We start from the raw sequence: 22,606 nt of genomic DNA, 5'->3' as shown, positions 1-22,606 counted from the left end.
GCAAGGGGCATTAAAAATACATGGTTCAAAGATCTATAAAAAGACATAATGATTATATCTCAGCATCATGGCTGTGGATGACTTTCACTGTTTTCATCAGTATCTGAATCACGTCTGTTGTTAGGGAAAAAAATGTAAAGAAAAAGGATTCCTATGATAAATAAGAACAATTCAAGAGAAAATAGCTATATATTAAAATTGTGCACTCTAGGCAGACAAGGGTTACAAAACGCTGTGACTCGTGCACACTGATTGTTTCCTTAATAAATGAACAAGCACAGTGGCAAGGCAAGACCTGAAGTCAGACTGCCCTGGGCTTGAGGACTGTCTCTGTGATCTCTTAATCCATGTTGCCTTGAGCAGCATTCTTAACCTGGGCTTCACAGTCACCTCTCACAGAACGTGTCACTGAGACGTAAGTGAGGTAGCATTTAAAAAGTACTTTGCAGAAAAACAGGGATTCAAAACGTTAGCTTCTTTCAGTAAAAATATATTAAAGTGAATCTAGGTTAATTCAGCTCTGTTCATCTGCATGAACACATCAAATGGGAAAAACATGTTTTTGATAATGAAATTCTAGTTTAAATACTATCGTTGCTTTTTATCAATTACTGCACACAGGACCATGGATACAAATCTGTCAGCCTTCTTTACTGTAATAATCCCATTTATACCACATAAAGATGCACTTGGATATGTACAGTGCTAGACTTCAGTTTCTACACAATCTGGAGTTACGCTTCTTATTCTACCCTTTTCTAATTACCCATCTGAATACTGAACTATGCACTTTATTCTTCAAAGTTTTCAAAATTATTCCACTGTACTGATTCCTACAGTATAATGTAAATCAAACCCTACAATCATCTCTCACTGTACCCTAAGTGAGCTCTGAATAGGCTATAAGATATGGAAAGTCCAAATGTTAACTTTAGATACCCACCATGAGTCCTCAGAAAAGCTAATGAGCTCTATCTCTTGACATTGTGATGTGAATGGAAAAGAATAAGCGAACAGGAAAATGGAATTTTCTCAGTATCATGGAGTATTATGTGACATGAAGAATCATGAGCTCAAATCTTCATATTTTAAAAGTATAGACAGTGTGCAAAGAAGATCTATGCCCAGAGAAATGATGGCCCATCCATATTTAAGCCGTTCCCTGAGCAGTAACCGTGTGCCAGGCACTGAGCTGGGGAGGTTATGCAAAAGTGTCTTTTACCACACGCGTACTATAGACTCACTAATTTCACACTTTAATTTCCTCTTCTGTTAAGGGGGCAGGGAATGAGTGCCTATTTCATAGGAATACTGTGAATAAATTATTCACACAGGTATTATGTAATAATATCTAATATTACATTATCTCATTTATCACATAGAGCAACCCTCCAGGACAGTCATCATGACTTAGATTTTAAAAAGGAGAAAAGTGAGATTCAGAAAGACGAAGGACTTGCCCAACATCACAGAGCAAGTTACGTGCCAAGCCTGGTTCAAACCCAGGTCTGTCTGACCCCAAGATCTACCCTACAAGCCATGGGATTTGTGAGGAAATCAAATATCAAGTAAGAGAAAAGAGGCTTAAAAATGTTTTAATGCCATTTAGCCTTTCCATTACATATTCAGCTCAGTCTCACATCCGCAGATCTCATACCTGTTCTGTTAGTTCAATGTCACATAAGTCCAGGCTCTCCAGTCCTGGCCGGGCGGTGGCTGGCACAGTTCGACGGCAGCACACCATTGTCACCTCTATAGGCAGCTCTTTTAAAATAGTCACCACATCTTGGTGACTCTCCCCAAGCAAAGTTATGCCGTTCACCTGTGCAAAAAGAGCCGCCATCCAAGAAAGAACATTTCACACCATGCTAGTCTCTATAAAGCAACTTTTAATTAAATGAATATAAATTGTACTAAGGGGATTTCCACAGCTCGGCTGTGCTCAGCATCATAGTTGGACCCGTGGGAGAAGTGTTATCTAAAACCACTGACATGCAGCTTTAGAGTCTTGTTGGAACTGGACCTTCTAAAGCACTCACCGGAAAATCACTAGCTTTCACCCACATTGCATATGCCAGTGTAATAGTTTGGAAAGGAAGAGTTAATAACATCGTTACCAAAGGGGGAAGGGAAAAGGAGAAGTTTATGTTTAATAATACTTTATATCATTATTAAGTGAAAAAAAATGGAAATGGCACATGTTGTATGCTACCATGTTTTTAAAAGTAGGAGAAATGAACATACTCAAATTTTCTTACTTATTAAAAATATCTGCAAACTGCATAGAATCAACTATAACAGTAATTACACCTAATAAGGGGTGATGAAAATTATGTGGAATGGGAGAGAAGAGAGACTTTGTGCTGAAGTGTATCACTGTGTTCTTTGAGATTCTGAAATATGTGATTTTATTACCCACTCTAAAAACTGAATGTTCAAAAATTTTAAAGAAAGTTTTTATAGTTCTCTAGATCAAAAAAACCCCAACAAATTAAAAAACACACACGTACATGGAGTTAGGTGTGAAACTCAATATACATAAAGATTGGAAATTTCACTTTGGGTGAATTTTTATTTGTGTATCTCTCTCAAGTTCCCTTTAGAGGACAAATTTAAAAGAAGAGCTACTTATTCACCACATTAAGCTTCCCGCAGCCTTTTCAGAATTTTAGTTACAGAGGGGAAAAAAGGGTAACTCCTTACCTCCAGTAGCTCATCTCCACTGAAAAGCTTCCCGCTGTGTCCAACAGGACCTTCTGGTAGAACAGATCGGATAAAATGATGTCCCACTGTTGCTTCCAGACTTATCCCCAACCCACTGTTCTCACTGAACTTGCTCACGTGGGCCACCTGGAAGGAGAAAAACCATCCCAATTCTAATGTTCTTTCATTTATTTGTTTGTTTTTCTTCTCATGTATTTTATCTTCACCCTCAAGGTCAAGTTTCTCACAACTTTGCAAAAACTTGTAAAGCTGCAAACCTCTGGAGCTTTGCCTTGGAAAGAGTACTGACATCTGTCGGTTTCTTAAACCAACACAAACCAAAAGGAAGCAGTCACTTGCAAGCACCCAAGATGCTCTGCAGCAATGTTGATAACAGATGGTGGTTACCAGAGACAAAATCAAAAGTCTGAGCTCAAACGACAGTATGGAAAAGACATACCCTCAGCACTTCCCATGGGCTGGGGACTGTGCTAACCCCATTACACAGATCACCTCACTTACCTCTCATAAATAGGTACAATGTCTGTCCTTGTTCTTCCCAAATTAGGAAAAAGAGGTTCTGAGAAGTCACCTTCAATTGAGTCCCAAAGCTAGAAAATTGCTTTGTACCTAAGCACTCTGGTCCTATAGTCCCCAACCTCTGGACCTTACACGTACCAGGGGATAACACGTGTCTTTAAAAGTGAATCAAAGCTTAAAACAGAAAGAAAAAACTTCCTATTTCCTACTGTTACACTAATATGTAAATAGTGAAGAACGCTGGGACATCACCATTTTCACAGAGTCCAATAATTACAATATTAAAATCAGAAGGTATACTAAAGATGATTTATTTCATCCCCTTTATTTTATAGCTAAGGGAACTGAGGGATAGAGGGACTAAGAAAAATACTGTGTAATTATAATAGACATTTTCAGGTCTTAATGGTAACAAGCACAGGGTCAATGCTAGAAGCTACATTATCTGACTCTGAAATCTAATGCTGGATGAAATCCTTCTACCCCTTAAAACCCAATTTAGGTACCACTCCCTCCGAGCAGCCCTCCAGGATCCCATTCACCATGCCCATCAATCCTTCTCTCTACTACACACTCCTCCTATGGTTTCATGTGTGCTGTGTAACTATGGAGCAAACTACTGAAGTCCAAAATATGTCGTATTTACCTTTGTCTGATGAAAGCCAATATAGCTTAGTTCTTTCTTACTTATAGTAACATTCGGCCCTCAATAGATGACTGGAAGTGCCACCAGGAGAGCATGCGCACAAAGGACAGTTAAAAGTTCACAGTCTCCCATCTGACGTGTGTGACAAAAGGCCTAGGGAAAGGGTGCTCTTTACTATTCAATTACCACCTGAAGAGGCACAGCCGCAGTCACGTGTGCCGGCCACGCTAACCCTACCCCTACCCCGGAGAAGGAATCCTCCAACTCTCTCTTCATGTTAAATTAACCACAGTTAAGCTGGACCTTGTTGTATGGTTCCTTGATTCAATTTAAAATGGTCATAGCAGCTGAACTTGCTCAAATATTATCTAACTATTAACTAACTTGATCGCTTAAAAAAAATCTTTGTCATGAGGATATAAAAAACACTAAGAATACTGCCTGGCACAAAGTACTCAATAAATGCTGGTTATTATTAACCTTAAATCATTATCTGTTGTCTTTTATCTCTTCTTACCTAGAGTTACTTGAATATTACAAGAAATACGAAAAATTCTACCTAACCTAGTATTTTATTTTTCCATTTGAAATCCCTGAAATCTGTTGATATATATCTAAAGATTTGTAAATTACGTCAATTTTGTTAAACATCTTTTTAGGACAGCAGATTACAATTGCTACATTAGGTGTGCAAACCGTTAATAAACATAGAACACTCACGACGGCTTAAGTGCTATGAAAAAAGCATACAGCATAAAATGCCTTCCGGAGAGAAGTGCAGAAGAGTGACAAAGAGGGAGTGGGAAAAAGCCCTTTCACAAGTCTGCACACAGGTCGTGACAATTTCAGTTTTATTTTTAAGAAAATTCTGTCATTCTATTCTGACTCCTTCCACCGGACTCCCCAGGTACAAGAATCAGAAAAACCCTTCCCAGTGTCTATATAACATACACCACTGCCAGACATACTGATGGATTGTAAGTTCTACAACTTTCATCCCATTTATTTTAGTTCCTTGGTTAATCCGACTTTCTCCAAGTTGGATTTTTTAACATCTGAATCAGCACATTTAGGTATTCGAAAAAAACCCTGGGCACGTGCTACATTCTCGAGGACTCTTTATGACAGCCATCTTTATTACTGTCATGAACTTCCTGCTCAAATACAGTTAAAAAGTTACACAGGATTATACTGTATAGCACAGGGAAATATACACAAGATCTTATGGTAGCTCAGAGAAAAAAATGTGACAATGAATATATGTTCATGTATAACTGAAAAATTGTGCTCTACACTGGAATTTGACACAACATTGCAAAATGATTATAAATCAGTAAAAAATGTTAATAAATAAATAAATAAACTCATCAAAAAAAAAAGTTACACAGCTAACTTTTTAGAAGGGTAAGTTGACCTACCACTATTTCATAATTAATCCCCATAATCCTTTGCCACTTGGTCAGCAGGGCCGCTTCCTCTTGCCGCGCGTCTTCTATTTCTCCCATCTCAGCTGACAGTAACGGATACCCTGAAAGAGTCAACACGATTAAGTCAGTGACGTACGACAAACGCCTCTGTATCTTAACGTTCTGTAACAGGGACCCTGTGATCAGAACCTGTTTGCCGTATCAAGTCTGACTCTCCAACCAATATATGAGTTACTCTTATTTCTCTACACATTTTAATAATTCAGTTTAGAACCCTATCATCTATACATTCCAACACTGTTCTCTTTTAAGAGATATCTTTTCAGTCTTAACTATATTTCCATTGAAGTATCCATGTATTACCTAACTTTTATTTAAAAGAACGAGGATTCTAAGCTCCAGAATTCACTCGGTAGTCCCTCAGTGACTCTACAGTAAAAAGCCATGCCGTCTTCTGTGTTAATCTATTTCATTTCCACTTGGTTCTACACAGTAAAGAAGGGAGCAGGCTACACCTTAGCAATAACAAACAAGGAATTAACAAATAATATATGTGACTGTATGTACAATAAGAAAATATAAATAATAAGAAACAATGAAAAACAGAAAACATGTTATTAAAATCCTATAATTGGAATCCTACTAATTGGCCAAAGGGAAAGAAAAAAATAGAAAAGAAAATCACTAAGCAAATTATGCAAACAATACTGATTTAAAACAGTTTAGCTAAAATAAACTGATTGAGAAACATTTCCAAGTCATTTTCAAATTTTCCATGTCATCATAGTTTTACTCATAAAGGTTGTCTTCTAAAGAAAAAAACAAACCTGTACAAGACACTACTCTCTAAATGAGATTTTCAATATCACTTTTAGCATTCAAATTTCAGATTTAAAGAGTATTCCAAAATTCAATTTCTCATTTGCTGCCTCCTCATTAGTGAAATGAATGAGCTTTTCCTCCAGGCTTATTTTTCAGGTTTGTTATGCTTTAAATTAATAAAATGATTTTTTTTTCTCCTTGAGAAACTGGAAACAATAAAATACATATTTTTTGAAAAATTTGGAGACTAGCTTCCTAAATGAGTGTTTTCTCTTCAAAAGTATATTCAGTTCAAAGAGGGATAACTGTGCAGGGGTGAACACAGATGACAGGAAACCATTCAACCCGATGAGGGTTAGAAAAAGGAGGGTCAGCTGAGTCCACCTCCTCCCACAGCCCCTTTCTCTGCATCTGCTGTGTTTACACAGGTGGGCAGTGATTCACGCAGGGTGGGATTTGGATTTGAGGAAGGAGAGAATCTGTCAGCTGCTGGTAACAACAGTCTGAGATTTGGATTCATACACACAGCCTACAATAACACAACCCTCAAGTCGACCTCTTTCCCAACTGCCTCAAAACTAGATTTCAGGCAGATCCCCCAAATCATCAAGCCCAGTCTTCTGATGTTACTGAGAAGTCAAATGATTTGTCCAGGTTCACACAGTGAGTCAAATTTTGTGGAAGAGGTAACAATATTTCATCCTCTGTCTGAGGACCAGCACTAAGGTAGATGCATTAAGAACATTAAGAATTTTTCCTTATTTTTGTTTTAAAAAGAATGTGGGAACCCTGATTACAAGCCTACACGCCCCCCCCACAACAGGCATATGCACATTCCGCACAGCAACACAGATGGCTGAGCCTTCAAGATGATTCCGCACACCCGTCCCCTCTTACTATCCCAAGTTTCTTATCCTTTCCCACTACTCCTGATATTCAGTTAATCCTAAATAATTTCTACTACACCTATTAGCGTAAAAATGGCAGAATCTGACTAACACCTGTGAATCCTACACATTTCACTCCTGGGAATCACTGCAAACACAAATATTTCTTTAAAATAAAAAGGGTAAATTGCAATTTTCAGCAGAAAAATAAAACCTTTACTAATAAAGGAGTAAATATCTTAAAGAACTTCAAAGTCTCAATATAAATATTTAGTGAAGGGCAGAATTCACATAAGGAAGATGAGCCTTGGACTTTTTCCAGCAGATTTAATTATCAAACACCTATAGCAACAGAACAGGTGAGGGAAGGACATAACAGTATTCAGACTAAAAAAGACGGCAGCAGGATTCTGGCATCACTGCATAGAACACAATGCCGCTCTAAACAATTTTTTAAAAGTTTGATGAATTCTAGGTTTAGAGTGAGAGAAATCTCAGAAAGATGTAATCATTTCTCTGTATAACTCCTTTCAAAATTTAGAACTTTCGAAAAATTTAGAAGAAAAAGACCCCAAAATATGGAGAGTTTCACTCCTAAGGTCTTACGCTTTAAAGATTCTCTTGCGTTTATTTTAAAAACACTTTATAACTTTATCATTACTTGCTCAAGAGACATGTTGGCTCTATCTTAAGAACTAAGGGGATTGGAACAAAACCATGTATGTAACTGAATGATTCCTAAAGGTCTCGTTAAAAAGTAGAAGGAAAAAAAAGACTGACTCAACAAGAAAATCTGCCAGCTATACATAAACTATTTTAAACTACTAGAATAATTAATCACATCTATAAATAAGGACTTACAATAATCTCTTTTTGAAAGTTTTTTTTTTAGTAATTTACAATGTATCTAGAGTTAGAATCACATTTATAAAAATAATTTCTCTAAAAAAAAAAGTAAAGAATATATAATAACCTGGCTCCAGGTGTTTACCTTCTTCTTCAGTTGGTAATGTACTGGTGTTTCTTACTGAAGATAAAGAACCTTCATCTTCTTCATAATTTTCTTAAAGATAAGATTTTAGGAGTTAATGTCTAATATAATCAAGCACTTGAATTTTTCAAACCCCATTTTATTTATCTGAACATCTAGATGGGAGTTTGCTTTTTGTAGGTAAACGTTTCAACAACCACGTGTACTTAAAGGAAAGTGCTCCTGTTAATGGGACATGCCTCCCTGTCTCGCAGACGGCATAAATACCAGGATGCTCAACAGTCAGAAATGAAACAGCACCTGCAAACCAACAGCCTGACTTCTACCAATGAACCCTTACCTCAGTGAGCTGCAGGGGGATTTCAGGAATTTTCAGATATTCATGTACAAACAGCTTAAGAAGGACATTCCTGAACATGCAACTAAGTCTCAGGCTGTCCCGTCCCAGCTAGCCAAGCCTAAACGTGGGACTGAAGCTGATTCCTTTGAGGAAAGGCTGGGCGTTTAGAAATGTCCTAGGGCCCACACACATCATCTAGGCAGAACAGTTCGCCTCTGAAGGGAAAACGTGGCAATGACACCCAAGAGTAAGGCGAGGGCAGAAAGGTAAACTGCACATGTTTCTAAATGAGAAGTGGTGGCTGCATGAACGGGACAGAAATCCGCTTTACTCAGAGCCCATTCTACAGCCAACGGACGCGTCACTGGTCTAGTTAATCCCAACTTGATTAAACTCCCTTTTTACTTGGTTCATAACGAATAGTTAAGACTAAAAACTATCCTTTAAATAATTTCAGAATTAGAAGAAAAAAATCAAAATGATGTCAGAATCTAACCGAAAACCAGGTTACTGTGGCCTCACCTTTGCTTACACCGGCATTAATGGGAGACGCGACCGTGCTTTTTGCGACGTCCTCCCCCGCGGTGAGCTCAGCATCCTGCTTCGCTCCTCTCCTCATTAGTGTCAGGTGCACAGTCTGTCCTGTGTGTCGCAACACCTCTACTGCTTGCTGATTGGTAAAACCCTGAAGGTTTGTGCCATCTACCTATAATAGGAAGATGATGTATTGAGAAATAAACAAAGAAATAAATGGATATTTGTATTACCAACTCATCAAATGCGTGGTTACTGCTTGTCAGTGAGAAGGGAACTGGGAATGAGTATTCCCCTGACTGGGGAAGGCGCTAACACCTGTCTGGGGACCAGCACTAGCTCAGATGCACTGGAATCACTCGAAGTGTTTTGTTTGTTTTAGTACAGAATAAAGGGTCTCACGTCTAGAAATGAGCCAGCAGTTCTAGGGTGGGGCCCAGGATATACCATTTAAAATATTTTTGTATGTTTCTCAGGTGACCCTAATGCACAGCCAGGTTTGGAAAGCAGGACTTGCCGGATAGAGAGGTACTAGGGAATTCAGGGAATAAAGTGGTCACTGAGAGTGCTGACCAATTCCAAAATCATATTTAGACTGGCTTTCAAGAAAGAAAGACGACAAAACCACCTTCCTTTTTATTTCTTGGCTTCTTCAAAAAATATATGTGCTTTTCCCTTTTTCTAGTTCACAAATGTCAAAATACTTGAAGATGCCCCTGTGATCTCTCCAAACCACAGACATGATCCTGTCACCCAACAGTGCCTCCCATAGAACACTCCTTAGGACAATGCTCCAGATTCTCAACATGGCTTAGAATGGTGTCAACTGTCCCCACCTCCTATCACTGACCTCATCCTGCACAATGCCCCTGACTCTGCCCTCGAGCCCTAGACGACCATTTCCATTCCCCTGACCTGCAGCTCCCCCTTCAGCCATGAGGTCTGTGCAAGTCCTGTTCCCTCAGTCTAGGCTCTCGACAGTCCACTCCAGCCAACGTGCTTTCTCATCTATTCACTTAGAAAACACCTACAATTGCTTTACATCTCAGTTCAACAGTTACTTCCACAATTAAACTATCTCCATGTCCCTGACTATAGTTAAAGTCCCGCTCACCATTTCTCCTTCATAGCACTTAACAGAAATTTCATTTTACATTCTCTGTCATTACATGGTTTATGACTGCAATCTCCAAGAGGACAGACAGTGTGTCATCTAAATATGGTGCTGTTCACATGGGAGATACTCACAAATGGGAACTGGCTCACATGTCAAAGATTTGTTTGTAAATCAAATTCTATTTTGGAATAAATGAAGATTATAACACCTTATTTTTAAATTCATAAAATTACACTGAAAACATTTTGGAAAAGTGGAACAATAAATTAAATGTTGAAATTCAAAGCCATTGATATTCCTTTCGAACTGCGACAGCTAGAATGGCTGTGTAAGCGTCATGCTTTTCTAAGCACAGTGCTGACCACATTAGGCATTCAAATATTTAGTCAATAAATGAGGATTACATTAGACCTAGATCAGTGGTCTCCCAGATGAAGTACCCTCACTGCAGAAGCTTCTGGAAGATTATAATAAAATTTTAAATCAAACATATTTTGAAATCTCACTTGTTTTATATATAAACATATATACATTAACTAATATGAGACAATACATATATTAATATATATATAAAACAAAACATAATATATATAAAACAATATGTCATATAAGAATATACAGAGAAAAGAGGAAGGAGAAAGGAAGAATTTATATATGTATTTTTAACTGATGGAGGTACTCAGTCAAAAATCTAGAGACCTCTGATCTAAATGATCCACCTTATACTCTGCAAGTTATGTAATCTCATATGATCCTTTTGAGCTAAACGGCAACTTAAACACAGGTATCTCTCTCCTCTTTCCTCCCACCTCTACCTTGTTGATACCCTTTTGGACAGAATAATAAAAATATAATAACAGAAAAAACAGTGTAATAAAACTGGAAACCATGGAAGACAAGTCCTTACATCAGTAACTTGGAGAAACTTCTATTCAGAATGAGTACGTAATTTTATCTAATGACAAGTTTGGTTAACTTGAAAAAGAAAAACAGAGTCCTTTTATTAAACAATTCTTACATAGAATACCAACACATAATGTGCCAAAAAAAAAAGTCCCATTTGCTCTATCCCCTCTCCTGTAATGTCTACAGTGAAACCCTAGGGGTCAACAGAGTACAATTTGTAAAGCAGGAATCTTATAACAAAAGTTTCATGTTTTAAAACAATACTTCCTCAGATAGTAAGGAACAATTTCTTAATTTTCTTTCCATCTCAACAATTACAAAATTAAAACAGAGCATAGTTTCAACAGCTGCTGCCAAGAAAAAATTGGAAAAAAAAAAATAAAGACAGCAGTTGTGAAAATGCAACTAGTGTGAAGACCTTTATTACTCAAATCTCCAAAGCCCACAAGATGGTGGTGTTTTGCACAAAATGAATGCATGATCAAAAGTACTGCATGATTTTCTCTGGGAGTCTGAGACGCCTCTAACTTTGAAGTAAGAGAGGGCAGCTAAAACCTGAAAATCAGAACACTGGTGAGAGCAAAGACAAGTGATTTTATCGAAAACAAGAAGACTTCAGAAGAACGGAGCTTCCACTTCTGAGCCAACAATTTCCTTCAGTACTGACCAGGCCTTGGCAAAATTACATTTGAGACTCCATTTATATCAGAATGAAAACAACAAGCTTGAAAGGAAGTTTCTATGAGACACTTTAAATGTGCATCATTTCAGGCTCTCAATAAATACCTGCTTGATTATTTAAAATGTACTTACATGCCAAGTATACTAGGTATCTTAAATAAATTACTCTTTCGATTGTCCTAAAAATCACAGAAGGGATGTTACCTTATCCCAGTTTTGTAGATAAAGGAATCCTGGTTCTTGCAGAACGGTTAAACATAGAGTTATATGATCCAGCAATTCCATACTCCTAAGTATATACTCGAGAGAAATGAAAATATACATCCACCAAAAACTTGCATATGAATATTGATAGTGGCATTGTCCATAATAGCCCAAAAGTGGAAACAACCCAAATGTCTATCAACTGATGAATGGATAAATAAAATGTAGTATGCCTACACAGTGGAATATTATTCAGCTATAAAAAGATATTAAGAACCGATACCTGCTGCAACACAGATGAAGCTTGAAAACCTTATGCTAAACATAAGAAGCAAATCACAAAGAACCACCTACTGAATGATTCAATTTATAAGAAATGTCCAGAACAGGCAAGTCTACAGAGACAGAAAGTAGGCTGATGTTTGTCTAGGGCTGGGAGGATGCGGGAATGAAGGAGTAACTGCTAATGGGTGTGGGTCTCTTTAAAAGATAAAGAAAATGTTCCAAAGTTGGTTGTGATAATGGATGCACAGCTGTGAGGATGCCAAGAGCTTCTGAATTACATACTTTAAATGGATGAACTGTATTTTCTGTGAGTTCTATCTCAGTAAAGCTGAGTTTTTAAAAAAGCTTTCTACTGGATTAAAATATACAGTATGGGGGAGGGAGTACATTACCTATGTTTTCAATATGTAATTCTTTATCAGATACGGATTCATTCCCTCTCCCTACCTCCTTTTCCTCCAAAATAAAAATGTAGTTAATTTTCCTTGTATGTTAAAATGGAGATACAACAGGGAAAGCTCTTTTCCAGAACATAGCCGCCTTAGGTGGCAGGCACATGTGGTCTTCAGAGCAGATTTCAAGAGGTGAACAGATGTAGTTAGGAGTTTTCTAGAACTTAGCCCAAGAAGAGTCAGGGAATTACAATGGAGAAGCAAAGGGCAGAGATAAAGAACATCTCTACCTTTTTTTAAATTGATGTAGAAAACACGTAACAGAATTAACCACCTTACCCATTTTGAGTAGTGTTAAGTACATTCACACTGCTATACAACAGACCTCCAGAACATTATCATCTTGCAAAACTGAAACTCTACACCCACTGAGCAGTTCACTTCCCCCTCTATCCAGTCACTCACAGTAACTGTTCTACTTTCTGTTTCTCTAAGTTTGACTACGTCAGATGCCTCATCTAAGTGGAAACACACAGTATTTGTCTTTTTGTGCCCGGCTTTTTTTTACTGGGCATAATGTTCTCAAGGTTTATCTATGCAGGTTTTGTTTATCCACTTGTCCCTAGGTGGACATCGGGGTCACCTTCTCATCTTAGCTGCTGTGAGTAAAGCTGCAATGCACAAGGACTCTTCTATCGTAACATTCTACATCTTTACTATGATGCCAAAGGAAACAACAGAGATTAAGTACACACAAACAAATACATATTAAGATAGATCAGCATTCCCCAAAATGTATTCCAAAGAATATTAGTATATGTTTGAGGAAAGAAATAATCCATGATTACAAAAGTTTTAGAAACTGTGAAGCAAAAGAGTTAAACAAGTTTCTTTATTGCAGAACTCATCAGTCTTTGACTTTTCAATGTGCAATGTGAATTCTTAAGGAACCATTATCACATGCAGTTTTTCCTAAACTTACTTCATCAGAAAGCCCTTGATGCAGGGTCTCTTGGATGTGTGCTCTGAGAAGCACTTAGGGTAGTCCGGTTTCTAGTGAACACTGAAATGAGAGCTGGATTCTTTTTACACTACCTTGTATAGCCATATGGTACCAAAACATACTAATGTTACTAGGATAATAATGATGAGCTTGATCTAATTAAGAGAAGAGAGGTTGGATTTTTTTTTAAAATTACTATTCTTTATACTCTTACAGCTAAAATAAGCCCTGGTCATGGTGACAACAATCAGAGTATCATTCTGCTGATGTTAAAAAAAAAATGCACACATCCCAAATTTAGATTCAAGTATACTAAAGGTTATAACATTTGGTCTTTAGCTTTGGAGCATCTGCAACTAAAATATAAATATGATTATTAATGTAACAACCTCATTAAAACCAGAAATCAGATATATCAGAATTTATTCAAGAAAGAGTCCCACCTTTAGAACTGAGATCAGTATATGTTCTATCCAATGCTCTTACTGCCACAAAATAATAAAATGAGTAATTGGAATGACAGCCTTAAATCACCAAAGCAAGCTTCAATTAGTACAGAGCTACCAGCAGTTCTCAAAACCAAGTAAACTAGGAGGATGCATTTCTCAACCATGAAAATTAACGAAGCTGTCATTAAACGTGTTACTTACTGCTATAATTTGGTCCCCAATTTGGATTCTTCCATCATGTTCAACAGCACTGCTCTTCGTAATGCTCTTTACAAAGATTCCTGAAGGTTCTAAGATTAGAAACAATAGAAATGTTTTGTTTTACTATCCACAAAGCACACTCAAAAGAGTATCCATCCTCTGTTCTCCAAATTTAAAGTCCTAACTTTAAATAGATGTAAGTCAACAAACCACACAAACAAAACCACTAGGAGAAACATCACCTACAGAATAAGACAACGGTTTTGTCTGAAAAATAGTATCAATCACTAGCATTAAATTATTCCTAAGGAAGTTTTCAATCAGTTTATCCAAAAATCTGAAAATATATTATGTTGATTCAACATTTCATAAGACGATGATATTAGAAGTAATTGCCAAGGTAAAAGAAATAAAATACTCATGTTCAAAAACTACCTAATTTTTTATCTCCAACGTAACCAGCAATGGTAATTCCTAATCCTTGGACGTTTTTCGTGAGTTCTACATCAAATGTCTCATTTTCTTCACTTTTCTGAGTAGAAGCATCAACCTGAAATAAAATTTATAAATAAATATACAGAGAAATAAACATGTAAACAAACAAGATAAGCTTTTTAAAGCCACAACCTTTGTTTAGGAAGAATATGATACAGCTGAGTGTCAGAAAATTCTTTTAGAGAACTGTAACAGGAGTTACTCCTTCAGTCTTGACCAGATGCTTGAGCACGGCATTTTTACTAAAAATGAATGTCAGCAGTAAAGCTGAACCCCACCCTCTTCAGATAAATACATAACTGTTTGTGTGCACAAAATATAAAAACTCATATAGTTTCTTATTGACAAATTCTACTTTCAGAGATGGCTCATCTTCATTTTTGAAGGAGTCAGGATGTAATACAGTTGAAATAACTCATGTTTTGAATTCACATCAACAAGTTCAAACCTAGCTTTGCCACTGAATTTTTCTAAGCGTCACTTTACTCAACTGCCCATCAGGGATACAAACAAGTCCAGCTAACATTTACTGAGCAGTATTTATGTAACAGGTACTTGACATGTCCCAACTCATTTACTCTTTAGAATAAGCCTAGGAGGTGGGTACAATTACTGTCAATTTTTCTCTGGGGAAACCGAGGAACATAAACTTTTCCAAGAACAAACAGCAAGCAATCTAGCAGAGGCAGAATTCAGATGCAGACGAGCTGGTTGCAGAGTCCTTGCATTAAATGCTGCACAGTATGTCAATCCCTCCTAGAGCGTAGGGGCCATAGTGTCCACTCAGGACATGCTGTTATTACCAGCTTAAGTTGGTAGCTGATTCTAATGCCATGAATATGAATCTGTCTTCTAGATATATGACTAGTAGACTGATTATTTTCAAAACCACTGAAATGTACCAAAGAGCTAATTTAAAATTGTATTTGCTTTATAAATTCACAATTTAATATGAAAAGCTTTTTTTAAGGAAAGCATGCCTTCCACAATTGATTTCCTTCATTCCTAGAACGATAGCTGAAAGCATGTTTCTCTAATATGCATCACTGTTATTATATATTGGACCGCAGGGTTCTGAATTAAGCATGAGTGGACTAATGTAATAAGTCAGCAACAAGCTGTTGGCATTATATACTAGTGTGGTGTCAGCAGATTCCACAGGAACCCCAGAAAGATCACAACAGAACGAATCCTGTAGTTCAAAAGGACATGCAGGTTGGGGCTGGCTGGTAACACTTTCTGATCTAGTTTAAGCACACTCTGACTATATCTCACTGATAGTCCACCTAAATGAGATTTAATTCTATAGTAAAGTTTCATTTTTTTTCCATTGCATATAATTATCTGTGCAAACTTAGCAAAAGTTTAAAGTTTAGATAATTACAAGAAAATGACAGGATGAAATCTGCTTCAATTGAAACAAATGTGTTTTCTATTTTTAATAAGACTTGTGCGAGCGCTATTTTAGAGGGTGGCAATTTGACTATCGAATGGTTTTAAAAGGGGCACAAGCTTCAGAAATGATGATATGCACAGAATAGATATTCTTCTAAGCTTTCAATTACATCAAGTGGTTTTCGGTATTGCATTCATTTATATATTGCTGAATAAAATGTTTTGTTTACCACAAAAGAATGCCATTTAAATACTTTCATAAACAGGCTTTCTTTCTTTCCTTCTTTCTCCCTGTAAAAAATAGCAACCAAACTGAATCCTAAAAACAACAGAATCATGGAAATTTTAAGTGTTCTAATAAAGTTTTCAAGGGTTTGTGGAGGAGGTTAGGATATTAAAGAAAGAATTTGTAGCAACTGTGTTAGAAAAAAAAACTGTAATAGAAAAAAGCACAGAGATGTTTTTAGATCTATGAGAAAGGAACGCAAAACTTGCATTTGCTATAAAGCTCGTCTAGAAATTGAGTGTAATTCTCTTCTTAAATATTTAAGAAATTTCTGGGGAAAATCATTTTGTTGATATTCATACACTATAGTCCTGTGACCTGAACTATTTGAGATAATCATCACATTCCAATAATTTTGAAATGTCCCAGTTTTTCATATCAAGTTAAGAACAAAGATGGACTGCTATGCCTATGAATAAAGCTTCTGTTACAACCCTCAAAGTATAACTTTAGTTTAAAAAATTATATAACTGGGTCAAGAATAGCCACTTCTCACTACGAATCTGATAACAGTTCTACCTTAAAACAATAACACTGAAAGGTTTTAGTATGCTTTATTCATCCATTCCCGCCACAAAAAAGACACTAAGAAAAGAAACAGAATGACTGGAATTTACAGCCCACCTTATAGAGGAGCTTCCAAATAAGAGAAACAATTAAACATTTTAGGTATTAGTAGCAAATAATTCTTTAAAATTTCATCCATATTTCAAAACATTATCCTCATAAAAGTGCTGCTTAGAGAAAAACGTAAAATAGTGAACAAGGATTTTTAAGCAACCTTTCACCTGTTATACACTTGTTCCTAATTAATAATTAGTGCTGAAACATCTGTACATTTGAATTTTGTTTCATTCTTTAGCATTAATATACGAACATTAATAAGTCTAGTTTATAAATAAACACCACTGTCATCTAAGTGCTACAGTCTGACTTTCCCATTAACTGTTTTTATTGACTTACTCGCATCTCTGGCGTCGAAGAGGAGGATGAGGACAGCGTGACACCCAGAGAGGTGGATGCTGTAGGCTCTTCTATGGCACCTCGTGCGATCATCAGCTTGACTCTATTTCCACACTGTCGGAGGACTTGGGCTACTTGCTCGCTGCTCATTCCTGCTAGATCTGTGTCACCAATCTTTAGAATGTGGTCACCACTGCACAATCGCCCATGCTAATAAGTAAAAAGGGTCTGATTAATCAGGCTTCTACTATTATTAACTTCATCAGAAAAATCCTAAATGAGGGAATGGGAATAATAACCAAATAAAACCATGATATGAATTACCAATCATGGTACATTAAACATGTGGTTGTAATGTTAACTGTCTTTTGAAGCATCCTAACATCATTCAATGTGACAGAAGTCAATGAAATTCACAAATATTCTTAAACTCAATAGTCAGTATGAGCTTTTCAAATTGTTTTCTACCCACTTAACGCAAAAAAATATTAGCCTTTCTGTGAAATTTTTGAGATATACAAAAAAAGAGAAACTGCCATTTAGGAAAGATGAAGTATAACTCACCATACAAATATGTATTACTCAGAATATGGTATGAACCACAAAAAAGCACTGAGTGAATACCACAATCTTCTGCCTTGCCATTTCGATTATAAATATCCCTGAAGAACTCATTTGCAGATGAAATCCTTGTGAGATGTAAATTTAGACAGATTGAGGGAAGTGAACAGCATTCTTATAAGCTTCCATACAAACACTGTCCACTAGAACCTTCTGCAATGATGAAAATGTTCTGCACTGTCCAATATGGCAGCTACAAGGAACATGTGACTATAGAGCACTTGAAATACAGCTAGCCAAACTGAGGAACTGAGCTGGTAATTTTATTCCATTTTAATTAATTCAAATTTGAATTTTAAAAAGTGACATATGGCAAGTACCTACAGTAATGTACCGTGAAGCTTTATATAGAAGATTAAGCTTATTTATTGCAAGCTGGTCAATTAGAGAAATTTCACTGGATACTGCTTGATACAGGCATATCATGGAAGGAAGAAACTGTGCATATCATTGTATTATGTCATATATACCTCTGTGGATAAGGTTGCCCATAAATCTGACTTTCACTTATGAATATGAATACTTGATAAACCTGACTTTCTAAGTAAGTTCAAATATAAATGCAAAAGCAAACAGTTTTATAAATAAAATGTTATAACCAAAGCAAAAGAGAGACTAGCAGAACTTGTCAAATTAAAATATAAATCATAATCAGTAATTTTACAGTTTTCTCACATATATTCTAACAATGTTACACAGCATAAATGGCAATGCTTTAATGAACATCTCTACATAAAAACAGGCTGTGCTCCATATAAAAGTGACCCATCACTAAAGGGATAAATAAGATGAATCTTGCTTTTTCCTCCAGTGATGATGTATTCTTTTTCCCATGATGCCTTGTGGCTATAAAACAACTACCGAGGCTTATAAATCTGATATAGGATCATAAAATAAGGGATAGCTACCTCTACGATGATCAAAACAACCCCCTGGGCTTTAGTCTGTCATCACTATCTGTATCTGTAATTGAAGTCAAAGTCTCTTTTCAAATGTTTTTCTCCCCATGTCTAAGAAAAAACACTTTACAAACAGCCCAGAATGTTCCAACTCAGCTTCCTTGACATTATCTAAGGCCCGTTTCTTCTTTCTAACGCGTAAAGGACGAAGCCGAATTTTGTGACAAAACAGCATAAAAGACCTGCTGGAGCAGCTTACTTGATCAGCCACTCCTCCAGGCAGGATGGTCTTCACGATCACGCCAGTTGCTTTTCCTCCTACGATGCCAAATCCCAGACCAGAACCGTCATTCACCAATTCAATAGTTTCCACATGCTGCCAGTGAACCTGAAAACAAAGCTCCCATATGAATCTGAAGGAAAACTAAAATTTTTCTCAGTTGAAATTCTTGTGAATATTATTTTGTGACTAGTATTAAATAATTAAAGAGCTGAGACATAATACTGAGCCTTAACAGTGTCCCTTTCATGTGGTGCACTTCCCTTTCAACAGACTGTCACTGCTAATGGTATCATCATTCCTGAAATTACCAATTTGCCGCATTTAACCAGGTAAAAGCAGACAGCAATTTGCAAGATTCTTTACAGAACTTTAAAAAAAAAAAAAAAAAAAAGATCAAGGAAAAAGGAAAAAAAAAAAGCCTACTTAGCTGTGAAGAATTTTTTCTGCATAAATCCTGATACACAGGATTCCTAATTAGATGACTTAAAGTCTCTGACAGCTAACTGTTAACAACTTACGAAGCAAAATCGAGATTACATTTGTTTACAGATAGAGTCCATTTTTAAGGAACTAATTTTTTTTTAAGGAACGATGTCAAGTTAAAAGAAAATAAAGAAAAGAAAAAGCTTTTTTAGAAGTCAGAAACTTAATCATAATAACATAAAAAAGTATTCTAGGCTAAAGAGAGAGAAAAGAACAAAAAGGCAAAAATCCAAGAAGTACAAAGAACCTGTACAAAACCAAAGAGACCTAGAAAAATATGTTCTGCTCCTCTTTAAACTCTAATGTACTCACCGGATTCGAGTGAGCTGAAATTGTGCTGGCCACAGATGGAGAACGGGAAACTATGGGGCTGACCAGCTGCGGCAATGAGCCTCTGGCGATAACCAGCTGGACATTATCCTTGGCTTTCTGCAGGATGCTGATGGCCTGCTGATGTGTAATTGTCTGATCAAGTGCCTGTCCATTAATAGCAAGGATCTGATCAGTTTCCTTCAATCTTCCATCTCTAAGATTGAAAAAGGAGGTAAAAGATAACTGACAGCTCTCAAGAAAATGACAGCTTTGGCGTGCATTTCACGGTTTTTTTCATTCTGTTTTCTGACACCCACACTTGGTAACTGTTCTCCTGTTCTACTTTTTAAAATGTTTTTTCTATTTATTTCATTTTGTATCTATATGAGATGATGTTCACTAAGCCTATTGTGATAATCATTCCACGATGTTAAGTCCAATCATTATGCTGTACACCTTGAACTTACACAGTGCTATATGTCGGTTATATCTCAATAAAACCGGAAGGGACAATGTATGTGGACTGGATCCAGTTGACCCACCCCTAATCAACCCCTCCCAGGTTAAAGTCTACTTTTCAGCTACCCACTCAATCTATACAACATATATGAGGTGTCCTTATCTTCCACAAACGAAAGCAGAGATGCATATACTTACTTGCTGCTTTGAGTACATTAATAAAACATAGCTCAAATTATCATAGGTCATGCGTATACTTTTCTACACTGTAATTTAAAATCAAATCAAAAGAGCACATTTAATAACAGTGAGAATAAAGTCCTGCTCAAATTTTTCTTTCCTTATTAAAAAATGTTTAGTTAAACATTTAAAAAGGACTCTCCTTTCAAAGGACTTTCTTTTTTTTTTTACCATAATAATGTTAATGATTTCATGATTTCTAAAAACTAGTTAACAGCAGGTTACATTCAGTTTTTTATCTGTTTTTATTCATTTTTGTTTCTCGAAATTCTCCCAAGCTAATCAACACCTTCTGACTGTGGTGTCAGAAACAGAGGAGACAGTCTCACCTGTGAGCCACACTGCCCTCCTGGATCTCCTGCACAAATATTCCCAGTTCTCCCCGGTTCTCACTCCTTAGTCCCACAACACTAAACCCAAGGCCTCCACAGGGAGGTTTGAGGAGTTCGAAAACTTCAATGTGGCGACCCTGCTCAGGAAAAGAAGCAAAAATGGTCATTAAATGCCAATCACTGCACTCACAGTCATCTTATTAGTGGCATTATTCTGTTTTTAAAAATCGACAAAAATAAAAATATTTTTCCTAAGATAATCTTTGTCACTCATCACCTAGAAAGAGACATTTTATTTATCCTCAAGAATATTTCTGGAACATAATATATAAAGCTCAGTGTAAAATGCTATACTAAAAAAAAGGAATAGAAAAATCTCTGAACCACCCAAGCTCACAAAATTTACGTCTTTTTCATTCCATTTTTTTCAGATATTATGTCTTCATAAACAAAGTACTTTAAAATATATTTAACATAATATATAATATCTGATGTGTATATTTAACATATATAAAGTAAATATATAAATAGTCTTCAAATTATCCAGGACCAGATTACACTCTTAAGATATAATACCTTCTATCACAGCTAACATGAAGAAATGCTCTTACCTGGGCCATATTTTTGATCAGTTGATCAAATTCATCACAAGCAGGTTTCCCATTGATGTGTGAAGTACCCAACCCTGTAAGAACTTCCAGATTCCCATTATTTGGAGACAATAAAAACGACTCATTTTGCAGCGTAGGAATTACAGTTGGGCTGAGATGCGGAATATGGGCACATTCGACGTTTGAAATTGCCGAAGTTGCAATGTTTACCTAAGAGTAATGGAGATTATTAACAATTTTGACATTCCATAAACTAATTCACAGAAACCATCCCAAGAGGGGTAATAATGAAGTACATACAAAATTTCAAAACGTCCATACCCTTTTATTTAGCAACTCTATTTCAAAAGATTTATTTCAAGGAGAAAAATTAGAAAAATACACAAAAATATACGTACTAAGATGTTCGAAGCAGCAGTATATTTAGGTGAAAAAAGTTTTAAGAACTAATTATCTCCTGTGTTCAACTTCAGGGTACTCATTAAAACACACAAAAACACGCACATCCATGCACACTCTCTTAAGCGAAAAAGCCTAGTTAATGAACAATAAGTATAGTATAATTCATTGTACCTTCAAAATATGCTGAAATGTGCGTTAAACATCTGGAATATACAAACCAACCAACAGAATACTACGTGTCCTCAAGGGATGGGATTCCAGGGGGCCATTTACATAATTTCTACAATGCTTGAATTTTTACAGCAATTTATGCGGTAAAGAATTCAATCTCTCCAAAGAGAGGCCTGGCCTCTGTCCCTAGCTCCTAGGAAGTAATTTCTAAACCTTCGGAATTTCCCAGGTGATAGAAATGTCTTTGTCATTCATGGTAGGCCGAGGCCACATGGTCTCAGCACAAATGCTGACACTAGGTTAAATCACATGGGCATATCAGTCATGCCCATGAAATCATGTTCCAATAAAAACTCTGAAAGTCAAGCTCAGGTGAGATTTCTGGGCTGGCAACACCGTACACATACTGTCACAGGAGGACCTGGGGAAGGGAACACTTCCAGAGGAAAATGGAAGCTTCAACATTTGGAATCCTCCCAGATCGTGCTGTGCGGCTCTTTCTTCGGCTAATTTTTAGCCTGTATCC

General features: G+C 36.6%; 1 protein-coding gene across 1 annotated transcript in view; it reads right to left on the bottom strand.

Annotated features, from left to right (window-relative positions):
- Window positions 1–22,606, bottom strand: part of MPDZ (multiple PDZ domain crumbs cell polarity complex component) — a 145,967-nt gene that overhangs the window by 76,952 nt on the left and 46,409 nt on the right. Inside the window, 12 exon segments of the mRNA XM_032477691.1 lie at window positions 1,658–1,822; window positions 2,704–2,850; window positions 5,308–5,417; window positions 8,017–8,088; window positions 8,879–9,062; window positions 14,129–14,217; window positions 14,564–14,678; window positions 17,268–17,477; window positions 19,047–19,175; window positions 19,866–20,079; window positions 20,894–21,033; window positions 21,508–21,717. Coding sequence (XP_032333582.1) covers window positions 1,658–1,822; window positions 2,704–2,850; window positions 5,308–5,417; window positions 8,017–8,088; window positions 8,879–9,062; window positions 14,129–14,217; window positions 14,564–14,678; window positions 17,268–17,477; window positions 19,047–19,175; window positions 19,866–20,079; window positions 20,894–21,033; window positions 21,508–21,717 — 1,785 coding nt within the window.

The sequence above is a fragment of the Camelus ferus genome, chromosome 4 (genome assembly GCF_009834535.1).
Source record: "Camelus ferus isolate YT-003-E chromosome 4, BCGSAC_Cfer_1.0, whole genome shotgun sequence".
Taxonomy (NCBI): Eukaryota; Metazoa; Chordata; class Mammalia; order Artiodactyla; family Camelidae; genus Camelus; species Camelus ferus.
Note: the sequence above shows the minus strand (reverse complement) of the source record. Positions and strands in the feature narration are given on the sequence as shown.